Source organism: Barbus barbus, assembly GCF_936440315.1.
Source record: "Barbus barbus genome assembly, chromosome: 38".
Lineage (NCBI taxonomy): Eukaryota > Metazoa > Chordata > Actinopteri > Cypriniformes > Cyprinidae > Barbus > Barbus barbus.
In genome coordinates, this window is record NC_136716.1 from 18,204,590 (window position 1) to 18,225,914 (window position 21,325).

The 21,325-nt window shown below is 35.8% G+C and overlaps 1 protein-coding gene across 29 annotated transcripts in view; it reads left to right on the top strand.

Moving 5' to 3' along the window:
• The window catches only part of LOC306857932 (actin-binding LIM protein 1-like), a 73,592-nt gene that overhangs the window by 50,120 nt on the left and 2,147 nt on the right, over positions 1-21,325 (top strand). The window contains exons 7-27 of one of the 29 annotated variants that reach the window (XR_013783160.1): positions 3,163-3,250; positions 3,777-3,835; positions 4,135-4,257; positions 4,666-4,710; positions 6,056-6,133; positions 6,617-6,775; positions 9,900-9,944; positions 10,497-10,535; positions 11,526-11,561; positions 11,892-12,021; positions 12,256-12,342; positions 12,662-12,676; positions 14,192-14,284; positions 14,579-14,626; positions 15,598-15,738; positions 17,119-17,204; positions 17,522-17,645; positions 17,735-17,793; positions 18,558-18,618; positions 19,096-19,170; positions 20,969-21,049. Coding sequence is in view for 1 of the 29 variants with exons in the window: in XM_079398214.1 (XP_079254340.1) it covers positions 3,163-3,250; positions 3,777-3,835; positions 4,135-4,257; positions 4,666-4,710; positions 6,056-6,133; positions 6,617-6,775; positions 9,900-9,944; positions 10,497-10,535; positions 11,526-11,561; positions 11,892-12,021; positions 12,256-12,342; positions 12,662-12,676; positions 14,192-14,284; positions 14,579-14,626; positions 15,592-15,738; positions 17,119-17,204; positions 17,522-17,645; positions 17,735-17,793; positions 18,558-18,618; positions 21,004-21,049 (1,568 nt within the window). In the remaining 28 variants the exon portion in view is untranslated. Of the gene's footprint in view, positions 1-3,162; positions 3,251-3,776; positions 3,836-4,134; positions 4,258-4,665; positions 4,711-6,055; positions 6,134-6,616; positions 6,776-9,899; positions 9,945-10,496; positions 10,536-11,525; positions 11,562-11,891; positions 12,022-12,255; positions 12,343-12,661; positions 12,677-14,191; positions 14,285-14,578; positions 14,627-15,591; positions 15,739-17,118; positions 17,205-17,521; positions 17,646-17,734; positions 17,794-18,557; positions 18,619-19,095; positions 19,171-20,968; positions 21,050-21,325 lie in introns of all 29 variants that reach the window. The other 28 variants (XR_013783161.1, XR_013783162.1, XR_013783164.1 and 25 more) reach the window with 28 other exon arrangements.

Below are 21,325 nucleotides of genomic sequence, written 5' to 3' on the forward strand. Positions count from 1 at the left end.
TGGAGTAATGGCTGCTGAAAAAATCAGTTTTGTTCTTACAGGAGCAATTCATATAATAAAATAGAACATTTAAAATTGTAATTATATTTTGTAATATTACTGTTTATATTGTACTTTTGAAATGCAGCCTTGGTGAGCATAAAAACAAATATTTTAAGCATCTTACCAACCAGAAAACAAGTTTCTAGAGGAACATGAGATTACAACGGTGTAGGGAATTATCAGTCTACCAAGATTATCAATATCGCTGTCTAGGAACAATAATTATTATATTAAAGAGAACTTGTTTGTGTTTTTTACTTTTCTTTTGGATGTATTCTTTATTTTAACACTTTGTGACTGTTGGGTTTTGTTCACACGGTTGGTTTGTTTTTCTGTTTGCTGTAATACTGTCCACTGTCTCAGCAAACAGCACCTTGTCAGATTCACTTGTCTGGCTCTTTCCTCAGTGGGCAGGTTTGTGGAGTGGAGTGTTTAAGTTCAGATAGGAGAGAAGATATACACAACAATACATACTGTGAGTCAGGCAATATAAAACGGGGTTATGTTACTGACTGCAGATGAAAATAACTCCTACTGGCATTCATACACACTGTAAATGTTAGCACCCTTACTGAAATGACCAGTACAAATTGTCAATAAAGTTCAATTTTAGTTCAGTAAGGTTTTGCTGGTTAATGATGGATAAACAACTTAGTAGGGTTAGCTGCACATTAATATCATGTGCATGGGACCAGCATCCTAAATAATAGTCATCTATCCAAGTACATTCTGTTTTTTCTCTCTCTTACATTTTTTTGTTTCCCAGTCGTCATTAGCGCTAGCTGTTTTCTCTTCATCCCGTCTCCCTCCCTTTCTCTGGCTCTGTCTTCTGTCCACACCCCTCCATCTGGGCTGAAGCAGAGGCATGGACTGTTCTTGGCTCTTTTCTTCAGAGTTCACTGCTTTATGTTTTCTGTGTTGGCTTCTTGTGATGCAATAGAAAATGACTGCTAGCCGGCTTTCTCAGACAGAGAGGTAGAACATGTTGTTGCTCTGGTTTGTTTACTGGAAAACTGTTACATGGCCTTGTTGCCATGAAGAGGAGGCCCGGGAGCCGAGGGGTCACATCTGTGTGAAATCATGCGTTTCAGCTGCATTGCCTCATAGTTCAAGACAGCAGAGGACCATGGGATATTTCCCCTGCAGCAGAGCCAAATGGGCAACTCCCTCCTCAACACTCAAGAGCTCCAGCTGATAGAGTAACAACAAAACAATTGAATTGTGTGCCTGTATGAGAAACAAGAGAGATAAACAAAGCTTTAGGTCTTCTGGTGCAGTACAGCTCCTGTGAACTTATGATATGAATTTCAAATAGAAAAAGAATTATATAGATTTATATTTCCCATAAATATAAAACAAAAATCTTACCACAATTTCGGTAACATGGTTGAAATGCAAACTAAAATATTATTTGTTTCTTTTTGTCAAAAGAGTCTGTATGACTTTTGTAGTTCATTTCAGATCTTGTGCAAAAGGAAAATTATCAATAAGTGACAGTTCAGTCGGTTTTTCATGCAAAACTATCATATTGGCGAGACTTGAAGTGTGGGCTACCATTATGATACTGTTTTTTGTCATTTTAGCTGTTCCATTTACTTTCATTAAATTAAAAATAAAGATAAAATAAAGAAAGTTTAGAATATTCAACAAAAAGAAAAATCTTTGTGTTCCACAGAAAAAAAAGTCATACAAGTCTGGAATAATATGAGGTTCAGTAAACAATGACAGAATACATTTTTTTTGGGTGAACTGTGCTTTTCAGAAGTAATAAAAACAATGCAGAAGGGGAGAAAAATGAACAGATATAAAGGGTACCAATCAAAAAGAAGAAAAAGGGAAGTAAGACAAAGTGTTGCCTCAAGAAAAAGCGTTTTAAAGAGGTTTTAAAGTAGAGAGAGATGTCAGAACTGCAGGCCTCATCAGTATTCCCAGAGCTAACTGAAAGCAGCAAAATTATGAAACAGTACTGCAGATGACTTACAGATGTGGGCTACATGACCTAGAGTGATAATACATACATACACAACCATATGAATATTACGTGGCATGTACTGCACCTCTAGCTATGACTGGTATGCTACACTAACGTTCATAATTTGCGGTCAGTAAGATGTTTTTGAAAGAAGTCTCTTATGCTCACCAAGCCTGCATTTATTTGATCAAAAACGGGAGTATTGTGAAATAGTGTTACTATTTTCTATTATAATATATTTGTAATAAAATATATTTCTTGAATGGCAAAGCTGAATTTTCAGCTGCCATTGCTCCAATCTCCAGTTCAAAATAACAGACTTATTTTTATCTGAAAGCGATTATAAATGTTTTTAATGACACTATTGATCAAATTAATGCATCCTTGCTGAAAAAAAGTATTAATTTCTTAATATAATTTTTAACAGTAGTGTATATATCTGCACCTGAAACCCCAATATCTTTGCTTCTATGTGATCATGCCCTGTGATAAACTTTTGATTTTTCTGCTTGTGGTTGAGAATGACCTCCGAAGCTTAAAAGGACTGACAGACTGCAGTGTTTCTCAGGCTTGCAGCTCCCCGGTGAACCTCCCAGCTCTCAAATATCAGCATTCCAGCCAATAGCTGTAGCTGGCGGACCGTGTTTTGCAGTGGTTAGCACATGTGCATCTGACATGTAGAGCTGGGTGATGCAGGTTCACTTCCAGTTTGCAACATTATATAGCTGCCTAAAACTATTAAATAAGATCTGTATGTTAAGTGTGTATATGTGCATGTGCTTTGTTCCCCTGACCTGGAAGCATCCGGAGGTCAGGAGGATATTTTTGTGTGGTAGGGTAAGGTAATACAGGATAGTGTGCTGTGTAAACAGTGACTCTGCAGATCTTAACAGAGGTGTATTCACGATTATGGAGTGATGAGAGCAAAATACAAAGAATGAAGGAAAGAGGAGAGAAAGAGCCTTTTTTAGAAGAAGTGAAGTGCAATGTAGTGACAGCACCTGCTCTGTCCCCCACAGACTTTTACGCTTTGTCACAGATGTTAAGGAATTTCAGTCTGTTTTGTCCAGTGTCTCCCTGGAATGTTTTTTCTTGTGTTTCTTATGAATTATGTTGACCACTGAATGTTGACCTTTGCCCCCTGACAGGCAGGAGATAAGCACTACCATCCAAGCTGTGCACGATGCAGCCGATGCAATCAAATGTTCACGGAGGGAGAGGAGATGTACTTACAGGGTGAGCACAACAGTTTAATGCTACCTTTAATAGAGAGGATTGAAGCATTGCTCTTACTTTCCACAATAAGGCTACAAAATTACACTTGAAACTTTTGAAACTGACTAGTTGACATGTCTAAATATAGATGATTTTCTAATTTCAGAAATCAGATGAAATAATAAATAAAATAAAATTTAACAATAGTTATTGATAAATGTATACTTCTCATAAATTAAAATATTTGTTTAGTCATTTTTCTTATGATAACTTTGGTGACAGGGTTGAAGTTCAAACTACATGTTATTTAAGCTGTTAACGGGGTTGAAGGGTTTTATTTTTTGTGTGTTGTTCATGGATATTGCAATTTTTGTAACCATGTTACTATAGTTTGGGACATGTCTAAGTACAGGTGGTTTCATTGTTTTAGAAAAATAATAAAATAAAATAAAAAGTAGTAGTTATTGAAAAAAATGTTGTAAAAGACCATGTGGTAAAATAATTCTGATATACCTACCCATATTTTATCTTAATTTCTCTCTCTCAGGTTCTACAGTATGGCATCCAGACTGTAAGAACAACAGTAGAGTGGAAGAGAAGTACAGAGTGAGTATCTATCTATCTAAACTCTTACTGTCAGCCAGTCAGTCGCTTAATCAGCCCTGTCTCTCTGTCTGAAAGAGAAAACTTTGCTGAGCTCCTCCCTCATAGTATTCCCAGAAACAACAGTCTACAAAACCTTGGGAGATGTTTAAAATGCTCACATTCTTCAAAGCGCTTTTTAAAACCTCCCTCGGTGGCTCCAAAGTTAAAATGAGGTCTCAGGTGCTTCAGCTGAAAAGAGAATGTATGTGTGTGTTTGTCAGTGAGTATTTTGTCCATTCTGTTGTGATTTTCCTCCTTAGGCAGCTTGGCAACATCCTAAAGGAAAACCCAGTCCGTTTGATATCTTTTACCCCCAGTCTCAGATTCAGAGCCGGGGCCCAGGTGGCTCTCGGCTGGGCCGGCGTCCCTTGGGCAGTTGTGAGGTTTGCAGTCTTCTGCTCTGCACTCCCTCCAAACTGCAATTCTTCCGGCTAACTCAAATTTCTCAGAGAGTCCTGCTTTACTTCAAAGCAAGACTGAACTGCTGTGTGTTTTTTTTTTTTTAGCTTCATATTAGTTAACTTATATCCCCCACAGTATGATTGAATATGCTTGCTCTCTCCTCCTGCAAGTAAGGTCATAATCCCCATAGAAATGTTTCTAAATTCACAAAAAAATAACCTTTTGTCCCTCAAAATCAGGATCTGCCTGCATGCATAAGATAGCAAGCAAGGCTGTGAGTAGGTGACTATGGATGTAGTGCTTGAGTTAGATGACCGCTGGCTAAGGTGGATGATTCAAGTGTTTTGTTGAGTGTGATGTCATATCCTGTGATGCCTTTTCCTTCACAGCCCCTTCCACCCTCAGTAACATCTCTGCACCAATCAGAAAGGCAGGTACTGTATTCTGCTTTTGGCAGCAGATTGAGGAACCCTGAGTGTGTTTTGCAAATCTTGCCTTTTCAGTCACCCACCAGCAGAGGGCTTTCCCCCCTCGCCAACTTCCCCATAATAGCCTGTGTGTGAACCATTACGCTTTTCACCGCTGCAGGCATGTGGCTCAAGCCCTTCCAGCGCTCCATTCACCATTACAGGAATGACGGCTCTTTGACTCTTCATGCAGAGCCATCTCAGATATGAGCTCACCATGAAGCTAACAGAAATGGCCTCTCATACAGAACATTCTTCTTAAAGTCGTGCAATTCAGGTGTTTTTGGTGACGTTTGACCAAGAGTCATAAATGAGGGATTGGCTGCACTGGCTGCATATTGTATGATATGAAAGAGAATGCAGGCTTGTATTAGAGTATTAGGCAACAGGAGCTGGAAACCCTGTGGCTTTCTAATTTGTGCTGAATGAAAGCCAAAAAATATGCCTCCTTCGCCCCCAAAAATTTATATTTTGTCATCATTTACTCTCGTCATGCATTCTCATGTCTTTAAAACCTGTCTGACTTCCCTTATGAAAAAGTGTGCTTAGTTAAGCTGAACATGAATTTGTAGTGTACTTCAATTCCTAAAAGTGCATTTTTTAAGTTTTACTTTAAAGTACATTTTTAAGTCATTACCTTTTTATATTTTTTTAATCTGGCTTTAAAAAGTACACTCGATATTACATTTAAAGTTAATATATTTTAAATGTACTAAATTGCGAATTCATCATTACAAATTTGTAATAACAAATATATATAAATACGTGACTTAATGATATGAGTTTAGTAATAATGTGTGTTATTAAATTCAGAAGTACTTTTTTAAATATGCAAGAAACTATGTAAGAAATTAGAAGTAATTATGAAATTAAATTAATTAATTTAAATTTAAACTATAATTGCAATTATCATGCAATTAAGCATCCAAAAACATTAAAACATTCAAATAACAGCTTAAATTTCAGTATGCTCCGCAAAAAAACAAACTATATTGTATGGCTTTGGAAGACTTGAATGTCGTGCATGTTTACTTAATGATGCATTTGTTGTCCTCTTTTGTAGCTTGAAAGGCCCAGTTTACATTCACTTCCATTTTATGAAAAAGAGCAGCGTGAGCATTCTTTAAACCTTCTCCATTTCTGTTCTTTTGAAAAACAAAAGTCATATAGATTTGAAATGACATGAGAATAAGTAACTGTTGACAAAACGTTCATTTTTAGCTCAGTTACCCCCTTAAGCTTCCCACTGGCATCTATGAGTGTGTGCATTATTTTGAGCTTATTGCTAACACAACATCTCATTCTCCCGCAGCCCACAAGGTCATCGTCTGAGAGTATCTGTTCGAGACCTGGCTCGAGCATCCCTGGATCTCCAGGTCATACCATCTATGTGAGTCCCAGTCATCGGCGCCCCCAATCGTTTCCTGAGTCTGTCAGATATCACCACTCAGTCCACAATGGATTCTGATGCTGGTACACTCCATGGTCAATGTAAAAAAAAAACATGCAGGAAAAGCACAGGAGTTCACCTTCTCTCCACTCTTTGCCTTCGCCTTGCATTTGATATCTGTAGCATCATTTCAGCATGTAACCGAATTTAGAGAATCATTTACAATAACACTGTTAAGCAAATGTTAAGCCAGGTAGCTTTTCTCATAAGCATGCCTCCAAAAACAATCGTTCATCTTTCCAAATAAGTGTACATTCACCCTGTGTGATGACCTTTGTGACAGCTGTAGCTTTGGTCAGATGTGATGTGGATGACCTTTAACCTGTGCCCTGACCTCTTCCTCATCAACACCTTTTCTCCCTGTGTTTCTCCACCTATGTGTCCCCTCCCTCCCCTGTGTCCCTCATCCTCTCCTTCCTCCAGGCAAAAGTAGACAATGAGATTATTGATTACAAGGACCTAGCAGCCATCCCCAGAGTCAAGGCCATTTATGATATAGAACGTCCAGATATGATATCCTATGAGTCTCTCCATTCCACCTCCTCCACCCTGGAAAGACAAGGAAGGCACAGTCCTGGAGAGGTAACCCAAATTGTAAACTTTTACTGTCTTTCTAATAAACAAACAATGTGCTATTATGACCTAATATGATATACATAGCCACTGTATGGCTGTGTAGGCATTATGATGTCGCAGATTTATGCTTATATATTTATTAATTCTCATTTTTTGGACGTGGCTTTCATAAAAAATAGCCACATAGGTGTGGCTTTCATAAAAAGCTAACTTTAGCTCTTATACCTCAAATCAGACAATGCACCTGCCTACAATTATGTGAACAGCCATACTCTATACATTTAACATCCTTGTATGTCAATTTGGAGATCTGGACAGTCTACTGTAGTTTAGTGGTTCTTAACCAACCATCTCTAGTGGTTCTAAACCTTTTTAACTCTAGGGCCTCCACTGCCCAACACAATATGTGGCCCTGGACCACAAAACCAGTCTTAAGTCGCTGGGGTATATTTGTAGTAATAGCCAAAAATACATTGTATGGGTCAAAATGATCAATTCTTCTTTTATGCCAAAATTCATTAGGACATTAAGTAAATATCATGTTCCATGAAGATATTTTGTAAATTTATTACTGTAAATATATCAAAACTTAATTAGTAAGAACTTCATTTGGACAACTTTAAAGGCGATTTTCTCAATATTTAGATTTTTTTGCACCCTCAGATTCCAGATTTTCAAATAGTTGTATCTCGGCCACAAAAATTGACACTTAAGACTGGTTTTGTGATCCAGGGTCACTTATTTGAAGGCCCACTTCATATACACTAAGCCATCTTTAGTATTTCAACAGTAATTATGACAGAGTTGCTGATGTTTTAACTTTTTTATTGATATATTGAATTAATTCACATGGTTAATTAAATAAATTAACTAACATTCAGAATGAATCAGAATCAGAATTAATGCTCTGTTTTGCAGAACGGCATGTTGTTTAATAAAAATAATATTTATAGATGGAAAATAAATATAAAAATATGAAATTTCAGTTTTTTTATTGTTATATTAAATTAATTAATTACAATTAATTTTGTGATTCCATAAGTTATGTTCTTTATTATAAAAACAATAGTAATTTCACAATTATGAAAAAATATTGTTTTTTTATTTTTATTGATATATTAAATTAATGTTTTAAATAAATACATCAGATAATTAACCATAATTCATTTTGTCATTCCAGAAGTTATGTTCTCAAATAACAAGTTATTGTTATAAACAATAATCAATAGTTATTGAGTGAAAATAGATCAACAGTTTCAGTATACATCTTGATGTTTATTTTTAGAATTATACATTTTAATAAAAAAAACAAATATATATATATATATATATATATATATATATATATTATTAAAAGTAATTTAATAATTTAAATACATTAAAGACTTCCTGCAGCCCCCTTAGAAGTTTGCTGGGCCCCGGCCCCCTGGTTAAGAACCACTGGTCTAGTCTCCATTATCAAACCAGCACATGGGGTTTTGGCCACTTTGGCCACCTAGATGCTACCAGACTACCCCTATATAACAGACCCAACCCTTCCAAAGCTCCATCTTTGTGATAATACCATCCCATCCCCAGGTCCATACTCTGTCACAGTAACCATAATAGCTCTCTGACCCCATGATCCCATTAGTGTTCCAAAAAACACTATTGGTTGAGGCTCTCAGGCCGCAGACAGAGCAGATGTGAGCAAGTGCGTGTATTTGCTCATTTCTCTGTATGTGATCATGTACATTGCATGTATTCCTGTCAACATGTTAGCTGTATGTTTATGCATGAAAAAGAATGTATGAGAAATGTGTTTTTTATTCTCTGTGACTGCTCTTGGGTTCCCTTTGTCTATTAAACATTGTTCTGCTGTACCTGAAAATGCCTGTGCGCCTTCTATGTGTAGAGACAGCAGTGTCACAGCGCCACCTGATGACTGGAATCAAAATCTCAAACAATCTGCGGTGATGGATATGCGCGTTAAAGGGATATTTCCGGGTTATTTTCATCTGCATCTGTGGTTGATTGCCAAAGGCAATAATTTAGACTTGTCCTTGACTGTGTATAAACAAATAGAAAATTTATTTACTATTACACACTTACAATTGAAGTCTATCAAGCAATGGTCCGGGGGGTTGAACCTCACATTTTTGTTTGCACTTACGTTGATTATTGAGTAGAAATGTGTGTTTTGTTTTGTTTTTCTCAGTGCTATAAAGTTGTCTAAATTATCAGGAGGGACTGCGTTTTAGGTGTAGGACATTTTGGATATGCATTACCAACATATTGAAATAAAATAAAAATTGCAGCAATTACATTATACCATATATTATACCATTTAATTGATAATGTTCCTAAAATAATTTCATTTTTATTGTTCTTCAAAGAAATTTCTCATAAGGGCTTCACTGATTTGATCATAAAAGTAGCAGTATTGTGAAATATTATAGCATTTTCAATTAACTCTTTTCTGTTATAATAATATATTAATATATTGTTATAATATATTTTAAAATAATAAATTAAAAAATTCAGCAGCTATGAATTTCTCATCATGAAAAAGACATGATGAGAAATCATGTCTTGTTATTATCAATTATATTAATAATCAATATCAATAAAAAACTGTGATGCATTTTAAAATGATTCTTTAATGACATTTAACATTTAAAATGAAAAAGAACAGCATTTATTTGAATTTTTATTTGATCAATATAATGCATCCCAAAAGTATGAATTTCTTTTTTTTCTTTTTTCTTTTTTTATAAATACCCCAAAATTTATTTGAATGATGTATAGATATTTCCATTGGAAAACAAGACCAAAATACTGATTAAGCAAAAGTATATGGGTTTACTTTTTTAACCATTCATGATTTTATGTTGGTATAGCAGATATAACTGCACAGAAAGGGTCAGTAAGTGGTTTTATCACAGCAGTTTGTCAACACTTGAAGTTATACTTTTGAAAGAGAGTAGTAACCAAATAGACTTCTATTTTAAGTGTATTAAAGTTAACAGAATTATAGTCTGTTCTAATCAAGATGAAAATTACCAAGAATATTCCTTTAATGCATACCATATTATTCAGTCACCGACAAGTTCATAGAGTAACCAGACTCAACCCCTTTCCTTCCCTACAGCCTGTCAAAGCCTCAGGTGGCAGCCCTCCCAGAGGCAGAGCCACAGTAAGTGTAAGCAGGATAGAAATAAGGCTGCTGACATAACCAGTTAGTTTGTGGATCACCACCCAAACTAACAGGAACACAACTAACATATTAATTTACAAAACCTTACCTAATCATGAACATCTAATGCCTCTTAAACCTAGTTTCTCTCATCTCATTGGCTGCTCTCTGAACTCTCATCTGAATAGCCACTCTGTAAGTACTTTATATTAGTTGGCTAGTGACAGTAACTTTAAGTGTGTACTCAAGAACCCAGTGGAAAACTGAAGAATCTTTCAAGCTTCTACATGTGCCTTGGCAATGGTGTATATTCATTTTCCCAGAAAACATAGCGTAAAGCTGATCTGTGTCACATATTTATCATAACATGGGACAGCATCTAACATTCAAAATGAACACTGCAAGTGCTTTTTTGCCATTCTTCTTTCACCTTCATTACATTCATTTAAAACATCATCCAATGCATGTTGGTTCACAGAAAACACAGCTGTTTCCATGACGCATAACATGATGTTATTTTTTGTGATTTTAATTCTGTGTCCACATTCCCAGACCCTGCCACAAGACCCCTCCTCACTGTCCGCAGAAACAGTAAGTTGTCAGTGACCTCCCTCTGAACCCTGCCACAGTTTTCTCTCTCTTAAATGTGCTCTTCATGAAGATGGCACTGATCTTCAGCTGACTCTTGAGCACTGGAAGAAGTCCTCTGTTTAATTAATGGCAAATACTCAAAAGTGTCATGCTGGAGTGTGTTCATGTTTGTAATGTCTGTCTGTCTTTGTCCCAGCTACAGCTGAGTGAATCTTACAAATACACACACACAACTAAGCTTAAGATTTTTTTGGATTGTTTTGTATTTATTTATTAAATTTTTAATTTTATTCAAAAGTTTGGGTCAGAAAAAAAATCATTTGACTTTTATACAGCAATGATGCATTAAATTGATCAAAAGTTACAGGCTTTTACATTGTTACAAAAAAATCTATTTCAAATAAATTCTGTCCTTTTGAACTTTCTATTCATCAAAGAATCCTGAACAACAACAAAAAACGGATCACAGTTTCCATAAAAAATATTAAACTTTTTACAGCACTAGCATTATGAAATGTTTCTTCAGCACTAAATCAGTATATTAGAATGATTTCTAAAGGACCATGTGACATTGATGGCTGCTGAAAATTCAGCATTGCACCACAGGAATAAATCTATTCAAATAGAAAATGGTGATTTTAAATTGTAATAAAAATGTTCAATATCACTGTTTTTATTGTAATTTTGGTCAAATAAATGGTCAAACTTTTTTTTTCCCAGAAACATAAAAAAATATTATTTTGTGCTTTTAACATTAAGTTGAACATATTTGTCATATTCACTCATCAAACAGCTTTCCTAATATACAAAGCCACTCATTCCTGGGACTTATACCGCATATACTGCTGTGGCATGATTTAACTTCCTTTTCCTAATCATATCATTTGCTATTCTAACCAGCTCTATCACATACAGTCTCCTGTCTACCTTTTAGTACTGATTCTGATCCATACTTACATAGAGCTTTTTTTTATTCCTTTTCTGTTTCAGTCTCCAAGGACACTGTCTCCCACCCTATCCGCTGAGGTTAGAGGCTGTTTATAATGCTTAGTCTTCTTTATTGCTATAGAGTCAATAGTACATGTCCATTAAACTATGGTCATGATTTAGCAACCTCATCCTTTCTTCTGTGAAACACAAAGATATTTTGAGGAATGCTGGTAACCAGTTTCAGTTGAGTTCCATAACTTGGTCTAAATATATAATGGAGACTAAAACTGTTTGGTCACCCACCACCATTATTCAAAATATCGTAAAAACAGAGTAAATAACAGAATTTTAATTTTAAATTTTTAGTAATGTGAATATGTTCTGAACCTTCCCATATGTAATGTTATGTGTGCATGTGTATGATAGGGTTGTTATGACATGAGGGAGCGGATCATGCAGAGATCCACCAGTCAGGGCTCCATCGGCTCTCCGGTCTACCACCGCCATAACTACATACCCCCTCTGTCCAAGTCGCCCCAGCACTTTCACAGACCAGGTGAGTCAAATGAAATGATCCAAATCCTCCCTCCATAGGATTCCAGTGGAGTGTATGGATGAGCGAGATATCCTTACAACATTTTGGCCGCTTTCACGTTGCCTTTTCTTGCTTTCCGTTTCCTCCTGAACTTGTAGCCTGCCTCCCTCCTCTGCTCACATGTGCTCCTTCCATCCTCTTTTTTCCTTCATCCTCCTCCTCTGTTCCTCTTCCTCTTCTCTGAGCGGCCGGCAGGAATGCTGAAGCTCTGCTCCTCTTTGCGCTCCAGCGACACGCGCCCTACCTCCCCTTTCCGACATCACTTCCTCCCCTATAACAAAGGTAAGGCCTCTCCACTCCCCGTTGCACGACCTCTTCACCTCATTCTCAGTGTCAATATCGTTCCGTAGATGCAAATCCACCCTCCTCTGATTCAGGCCTGCTGAAATGTCCTAACTGTGACTTTTTAGCTTGTAAAGCTATGCTTTTGACGGCTCTATTTGAGAAAGTCCTGGAGTTGAAATGCTTGAATGGTACTCTTATGAGGTCAAGGGCTGCGTTTGATCTGTAAATCCAACTGAAGCACATCTAATCAAGTTGCTAATGCATAGTTTACTAATCACATGCTCATGTGTGTAATGTCCCTCTGTCCTCTCCACAGATTCTTTCTGCATAGGTATGTCTTGGCTTCATGGCTGTTGTTGACTCTGTGTAGAGCAATTTGGTGCCTGTGGCAGTTCAGAAGCATGCTGCTCCTGTGTTTTGACCATTCCGAATTTGGTTTATTTGACAGTTAATTAACCAACAAGTTATATGACAGTCCTTTAACCTTTTAACCAAGTCACTGTGACATTACTAATACTCTTATACTAATAACTCTGTTCCAAAACATAGTGAGCTGCCTTGCTGTTTACTGCCTAGGCAGCTGCCTACTAAGGTGGCATCCTAACTGAAATGAAACTTGTATTTTAAAACACTGCATAACCAATAATTCTGGGGATCATATATATTCATGTCTGTCTTTTATATAATTTTTGACAATCAAGCATATCCCCAAATAATAATAATAATATTTTTCATTATTATTTGCATTATATTGCTATTATTTGGGGGATAGATTTGATTGCCATGAAAATAGATAATTGAATATCGTAAAACTGCAAAGAAATGTTCTCAAAATTAAAAAAAAATTAAAAAAAAATTGATAATTGCATACAACAAATAAATACTACTACTACTACTACTAATTATTATTAACTCAAAATTAAAGTAACACAATAAATATTAATTATATTATTGTTGTTATTTAATATTTAAATAGGCATAAATAATACAAAGCACATAGTATTGCATAAAATAATCCAATTTGAATTACTATTTTTTAATCAAATATGTAAAGAAAAAATCTTTAAAGTCAGCATTTCTCAATTTTTCCACCTTTATGGATTAATGGAGATCTTTTCAGTGTATGGTGCACTGTAAAAAAAAAAAGAAAAAAAAAAGAAAGTTGTTTCAATTTAAAATAATTTCTTACCCCACTGACTTAAAATTTAGTTTAGTCAACTAAAATATTACAGTTGTCACTTAAATAAAGTAACTTAAAATTTCAAGTTGACTAAACTAAACTTTTTAAGTCAGCGGGGTTACAAATTATTTTAAGTTGAAACAACTTTTTGAAACAATTTACAGTGTGGGATTTCTTTTGTGGGGAACTTTTGTAACTGCTGGGGAGTGCATGTTATGTCTTGAAATGCTGTCTATGTAGGCAGCCCACTAATTTTTGGAACATGTATGCTGCATGCTTACATTTATTTCTATTTTTTAAAGGATATTCAGTCATATCTCCATCAGACACAAAGGCTTCCTAACAATGTGAATTTTACATATATATTTTATTGTGGTGGTGAATGTTACCGTGTTCGTGACTGAAGTATTTGCATGCTACTTTCCTGAGGCATTCCTCTTTTTCCAATCTGTATATCCTTCAACACCTGTTCTCTTTGTGGGGCCGACGCACACGGTCCAGTCCGTCTCTCTGTCACCTCTCTGTTGAAGCCCTTTTCTGTTCGTCCATCTGTCCGTCAGTGAAGATTTATTCCGGCATTATTCTCTCTTTCTTTCCATCTTTTATTCTTTCTTTCTTTTTATGTTCGTTTCTTTCTCCCGCTTATTCTGTTCTTCTTGTTTGGAGGCACTGAGCCATCCAGTGGCCGGAGTTCTCCCCTTTCCTCTCGGCCGGCCACCCCGACCCTCTCTCTGACCCCTAAACATTTCCACGTCCCAGGTAGGAGCTGGAGCATCATCTCCCTGTTTTTCTTCTCTAGAGAGTCTCTCTCTCCCTCCATTCTTTCATTTTAATCCCCTCTATAATGCATCTATGCTTTTTCTTATTTATTGTTTTGATGGTAGATTTTGTTTTCCTCTTATGCTGAGTACTTATACTGTCACAAATAATTCAGAAATTTTGGTCATCCTTTATATGCATCGCATTTCCCCAAATCATGATCATAACGATTTGTAACTTAGGTGGTATTAAAAATGTGTTGTTAAAACTAGATCTTTATTTTCTAATTCACAGACCAAGGCATTAACATGTATAGAAAACCACCAATCTACAAACAGCATGGTATGGTTGCTTCAAATTTTAAGCTTATTCTATCTATCTATCTATCTATCTATCTATCTATCTATCTATCTATCTATCTATCTATCTATCTATCTATCTATCTATCTATCTATCTATCTATCTATCTATCTATCTATCTATCTATCTATCTATCTATCTATCTATCTATCTATCTATCTATCTATCTATCTGTCTTACACGCCAAAAAAAGTTTTTTGGTGCCTGTCATTATGGTTTGTGCGCAAGCATGATTTGTGACAATTATTTTTATTATTTATATTTATATGTTTGTTTATGTGTGTTGATTCCATCCATCCATTAATTTGTGATTATGATGCTATGATCACATCCTATGTTCACATGTAAGTACCATTTGACATCATAAACTTTCCTCATCTTTGAGACTCTTTCTATTTCTTTAATCACTTCCTCACAACCAACAAGAAAGTAAAATCCTTACTTCTTTACTAATCGCCATAACACTTTGATTCTGCCTTCTAATTGCATGAAGATCCCATAACAAAAAGCAATGACACCTCAGATGACTCTGCTTTGGTCTCTATCTTGCATACTCTGCAAATCTACACATCAGGCTAGTTTCAATAAACTGAATGGCACCTTTTGAACAGTTGTGTTTACTGGTTTCAAAATATAGTTCATATATCTACATTTTCTGCATGCTTAATATTAAGAAAATCTATACATTTGCAGTAGCATGTGTGCTCTGTCCACTATACCGTCCTGTACTACATGCAGTACTGGCCATTGACATTCAAAGCCCTACTGGTGTTTTACTCCAAAAAAGCAACAAATTAAAAATTTATTAATTGCATTATGCCTATTTAACTGATTTTTTACACATAAAAATCCTGAAATGCTTTGAACTGAATGGCCAGCACTTCACTTATTGCCAGCCTATGAAAGTCTGTCACTGATAGTCCAGTTCCCCCAAAATACTGATTCAGATTCAGCTGCCCTGGCAGCCCAAAGCAAGTCCGCTGATGACATCATCAAATCATCCAAGTTCCCTGCTGCTCATGCCCCTCGGCCGGACGAAACCCCAAAGATCGAGACCGACTTCTGGCCATGTCCTCCATCTCTTGCTGCTTTAGGTACGCTCCTGCTGCTGGCAGTAACCAAGAACTAATGGAAGCCATCTGTGAATTCAAACGATGCTCTGTGGATTGAGAACTCTTGGATTGCTGGTGGTAAATTTGGCCTGATGTTCCCATCTGATTGGTCCTAAAGCCAGTTTAGGATGCTATATATATAGCTATATATAGCTTTACAGGGACATAGATTTGCCAATGTTAATAAACCCATCTGATATTCGCGAAACATACTTGGCAAATGCACCAGTAGGCCTATGTATTTGTATTATGGAGAGTGTCAAATGTTCACTCACCACTCAAAACAGTGAGCTTTTGTCAGGTGCGGAGTTCTGCAAGCTTGTGAATCATCAACGTGTAGATAAGATGTAAATAAGAGAGTGACATTGTGCAGAGAGCTTATTAACCGAACGTCGTGAGATCGCGATGAACTGAAGTGAGTGACAGCTTTTAGTGATTATAGCCTGAGCGCTCTTTGCGCGCATTCTAAGCTGTTTTGACTCTCAGAACAGATATATTCACCTCAGTAAAGAAATTATTGTGTTTCAAGTCATAATTGTATTTGTCTTGATGTTTCAAAATGACTCTCTTGTGTGCTTTTCCTAGGCGCGCCATTGCGAACTATAAATGCAAATGAACTATAAACTAAAAACGCGTATAAATGCACAAATGCAATACTGGAGATTTTCACTTAATAATTACATTTTCAATTTGTTTCTCGGCAAACCTATCTACCGTATGCCTTAAGAACACTTGAAATACGGAACGAGTTGCATGGGATAATTTTTATTACATTTGAATCCTTTTTGTAAAAAGAGTGAAAAAGTTTACAATTCATTAAATGGACAAGTGCAAGCATTTTTGTATATAATGTCTTCTTTTGTGATGCGAAAAAAATAAGGTAGCTTAATATGGCTTTAGAATAGCATTAGGTTGAATAATTATTTAGGCTACTTAAGTTGTGAAGGGGTAATAGATATAATGAATAATAGTTATAGCTATAATGAGAGAGAGCTAGCGAGTAAAATAAGGGTTAGGCGTAAAAGAGCATATAGTTATTGTGCTGGGGCCCCGTACCTGAAATTTGTCTAGGGCCCCAAATCACTAAGTCCGCCCCTCTTAATAAATCAAATACATTTTCAATCAAAAATCATTTCACCACTTAATCTGATCATGTTTTTACTTTTATGATTTGTTTTTATATTATTTAACTCATTGTCACTTTTGTTCGATTGTTGTCCAAGTGTACAACTGAACTCTGAGGTTCCGTTGCAGGTCACCAAGGGGTACAATGACATGACAATGTTGCAATCATCTCAATATTTTTTTTTCCTATTTCTTTCTTATTTTATTTGAAAATCTTTTTTGGTCATGGACGGGCAGGCTCAGACGGGAGGAGTCGGTCACGGGACGAAGAAGAGGAAGAGCAACTGAAACGAAGACAGCTTCAGGAAGAACATCTCAGCAAGGTCACACGTGTATTAAAGCTAATACATTGCTTGTGTCTTTTTTTCATTCTTTATTTTGTCAAATCAGCCATTTAAATGCATATATGTGCCAAATTGGGCTGCAGTGCAGTTATTTACACACCCTTTCTGCATAGTTTTTTTTACCAAAATCACTCAAATAATTATACAAACGCACCTAATTTGCATATTTGAATAGTGACTGGGGGTGTTTAGTGACTAAGGCTAATAAATGCAGGCTAATAAGCATGCTAAAGTAGAATGAATTCACCTCTATGTGTTTGTACTTATAGTACTCACATGCTTGTGTTTAACTGCAGATTCAGTCTGGACTTGGGAAGCTCATTCTGAAGGAGGAGATGGAAAAGGAGATGAACAGAGAGAGATACATACGAAGTGTGGCCACCCAGCGCTTTGACTCCCAATATGCTAACTGTACCACAGGTATAATGCCACATACTTTCAAAGCAACCACAACAAATATAGCTGTATTCTGGCATTAGTACACAAAATTATGCTGCCCTCTGCTGTAGACTCCCAAACTGTTAAAACATCATCTCTGCCTGGATATGGACGGAATGGCCTGCATCGAGTAAGTCTCAGCCATTCACCTGTTATTTACTAATATTTAATAAATGCATGCCAAACTGTATTAAAATGTTATTTATTCCTGTGATGCAAAGCTGAATTTTCAGCAATCATTACTCCAGTCTTCAGTGTCACGTGATCCTTCAGAAATCTAATATGCTGATTTGGTATTCAAGAAACATTTCTTATTATTATCAATGTTGAAAACAGTTTTCACCCCTTATTTTTATTTATTTATAAAAATAAAAAATGATACACTAATATTTAGAAGTTTGGGGTATGTACAATTTAAAAAAGAAAAAGAAGCAAATTAATACTATTATTCAACAAAGATGCAATAAATTAAAAAACAAATCAAAAGCGATGGTAAAGACGTGAATAATATGCCAGAAAAATCTGTTTCAAATAAATGCTGTTCATTGAACTTTCTATTCATCAAAGAATGCTGAAAAACATATCACGTTTATCACGTTAAGATTAAGCAGCAAAATATGTTTTCAACATTGATGATAATAAGAACCATTATTAATATGTAAGCATCAATAATAATTGAGCAGTTACGTTTATTTAAAAATATATTCAAATAAAAACTAATTATTTGAAATTGTAATAGTATTTTACAATATTACCATTTTTACTGTATACATGATCAAATAAATGCAGTCTTGTTGAGCATAAGAGACTTCTTGAGCATGTGGAATAAATTAGGCCAGTATAACTAAACTAAAGTGCATCTTTAATGAGTTTTTATTTTGTCTATGCTTCCAGCCCCAGTCTACAGAACTCTCTCAGTATAACAGTTATGGGGATGTGTGTGGAGGACAAAGAGGTAAATTGCAATACGTCTAATACTGAAAATACATCTAATAACCGAAAAAAGCTATTTAATAATATAATAACATTTGGGAATTTGTCTCTTTCTGATTTACACAGATTTCAAGGTATGTGACTGACTCGCAGTATTTACTGAGCATGTGCATCAGCGCTCATGCACATATGGAAATCAAATCATGCTACATGTAACCGGAATGGCACTCATGCCCTCATTGCTATGCTTGTGTCTGAGTTTGAGCCATGGGGAAAGACAAGAGCACAGTCAAGGGTTTGATATGCTGAAAACCCCCCCACCCCTGAGAACACATCACATGGATAGTGGCTGGATCCACTTCCCTTCCGAGAACTTGATACAGAGCAATAGCTGTTAGGAATTAGATCCAGACTATTTCCCAAGGTTCTGAATTCTTGAAAACAGTTTCTGCTTTCTTTTCTTATCATTTGCATCACGTGTATGTGTTCTGTTCTATAGCCCACCCAAGATGCCCAAGATTCCATTACAAGAATGGACAGGGGAATGTCTATGCCTAATATGTTGGAATATAAAGCAAGTATCCCAGATTTTCAAAAATGATGTTTCTCTTCTCTCTTCCATCTCTAAATACTCCTCTGTGTTCAATAAATAATCACCCCCCTCCCAAACCCAAGATTATTCAGTCAGGACTGTAATTTTGGTTCATCTTTACAGGCGATGGTCAGTGGGAAGAACAAGACTAGCATAACTTGTATATCTTCCAGTGCTATGAAATGATGTCATCACATGGCATACTCTGTTCTAGCAGTGCATAGTTTCATTTTGGACTCCTGGTTCTCGTTAAAGAGGCTTCATGGTTACATATGGTAATATTTTGTGAAAGTGGTTGCTTTAGATACCCAGAAGCCTGATTCTCTAGGGCCGAATTTAAATTCATGCGTCGGCCCTGGGTAATAGTTAATGGCTAGATTAAATAGATTATAACTTAATAAGCTTTCCCAGCAATGTAAGAAACAATAACTGGCATGATTGTAGACTGTTAACTGTTTGTGCTAGCATTAACAGCACTATAATTTCTTCCTGTAGATACAGTTGGCAAAAACTCCCAGGCCAGCTGCAGGGGAAAACAAATCTCTGTGACCATAGTTACCCTTTCATTTCAGTGGGGAAAATAAATAGTGATAGATTCATTAGAGATATATAGATACATTTTCTAGCCAATTGAATATCAGAAGCAAGAAGGAGACTACACTGTAAAAAAAAAGTTGAGCCAACTTAAAATTTTAAGGCAACCAGCTTCAGCAGATTTTTTAGTTTTCTCAACTTGTTGTTTTAAGTTTATACAACAAAAAGTTGAGAATCTCCTACAAAAATAAGTTGAGAGAACTCAAAAATATTGGTCATTAGATTTTAGCTGATCTAATACTTAAATATGAATTACACAACTATTTTTTATTAATTATGAATTATTCAGTGACCATTAAATTGATTAAAAGGCCATGGTAAAGACTTTAAAATTATTTTATAAGATTTCTATTTAAAATAAGCACTGTTCTTTTGTGAACATTGAAAAAACATATCCCAGTTTCCACAAAAATATTAAGCAGCACAACTGTTTTCAACATTAATAGTTATAAGAAATGGCAAATACATAAGGAAAACTAGTAACAACTGGTTTGTGGGTTTCTGCTGGTTTATCAGGTCAGCCAGTTAAAAACCTCAATAAAACCAGCCCACAGAGGTGAGAGACCATCGAAGACCATAAAACAAGCTTAAGCTAATTTATATTGTTTTCAGCTGCATTTCAGTGGCTGTGAGACATTTTCTGACATTAAATTCTGCATTTGCTATTCATTTACTTATTCAAAATATTCATTGTGATGTCTGTTGCTGTTACTTGTGCCAAAAACACAGAAACGGTTAGTGTTTTTTGAGAATTTTATTTATTTTCCCCCATATAAATTAATATGGTACAGGAACCAGGATTTGTTCTTCTCCATGAAAAACCACTCCCCCAGTTTATTATGAATTTTGCACTTAAAGCATTGTATTACTTCTATCCAGCACTTTTTCCCTATATTTGGAAACAGACTTTCTGCTTTGGAAATACAGTTCATGCTCACACTCTCTCACACTCAAGGCTCACCTACTGTTTGCTCCTCTGCATGCTCTGACCTCCTCCTGCATACTCACTCTCTCACTTGCACCGTGTGCTGTTGTGTTGTATTTTGGCAAGAGTTGGTGTTTGTGTGCTGTGTTAGAATGTAATGATCGTGCATTATTCCCTCGTTCATTTGCTTTCAGCAATTCATTGTGTTTGGCAAATGCCTCGCATAGCATTCTCCATAACACAATCCCTCCTTTTGTAAAGGTGTACCCATATGAAATGCTCACTGTCACCAACAGAGGGCGTACTAAGCTCCCGAAGGATGTGGACAGGACGAGACTGGAGGTAAATAGCACTTGTAGCACCTGATAGACTCAATGAAGAGATTTTTTATTATATATATATATATATATATATATATATATATATATATATATATATATATATATACTCCGTTAAGAATTTTAAAATGGACTTCCTTTGCTTTTGGTGTCACTGAAGGGAAATTGGGATGTGCATTTATTTTCAGTATTTTGCAACCTGAAAAGTATGACCCCTGTGAATTACGTAAATTTGAGGAAAGAAAATTACTGCATTTTAAAATACATTCAAAATGCATTT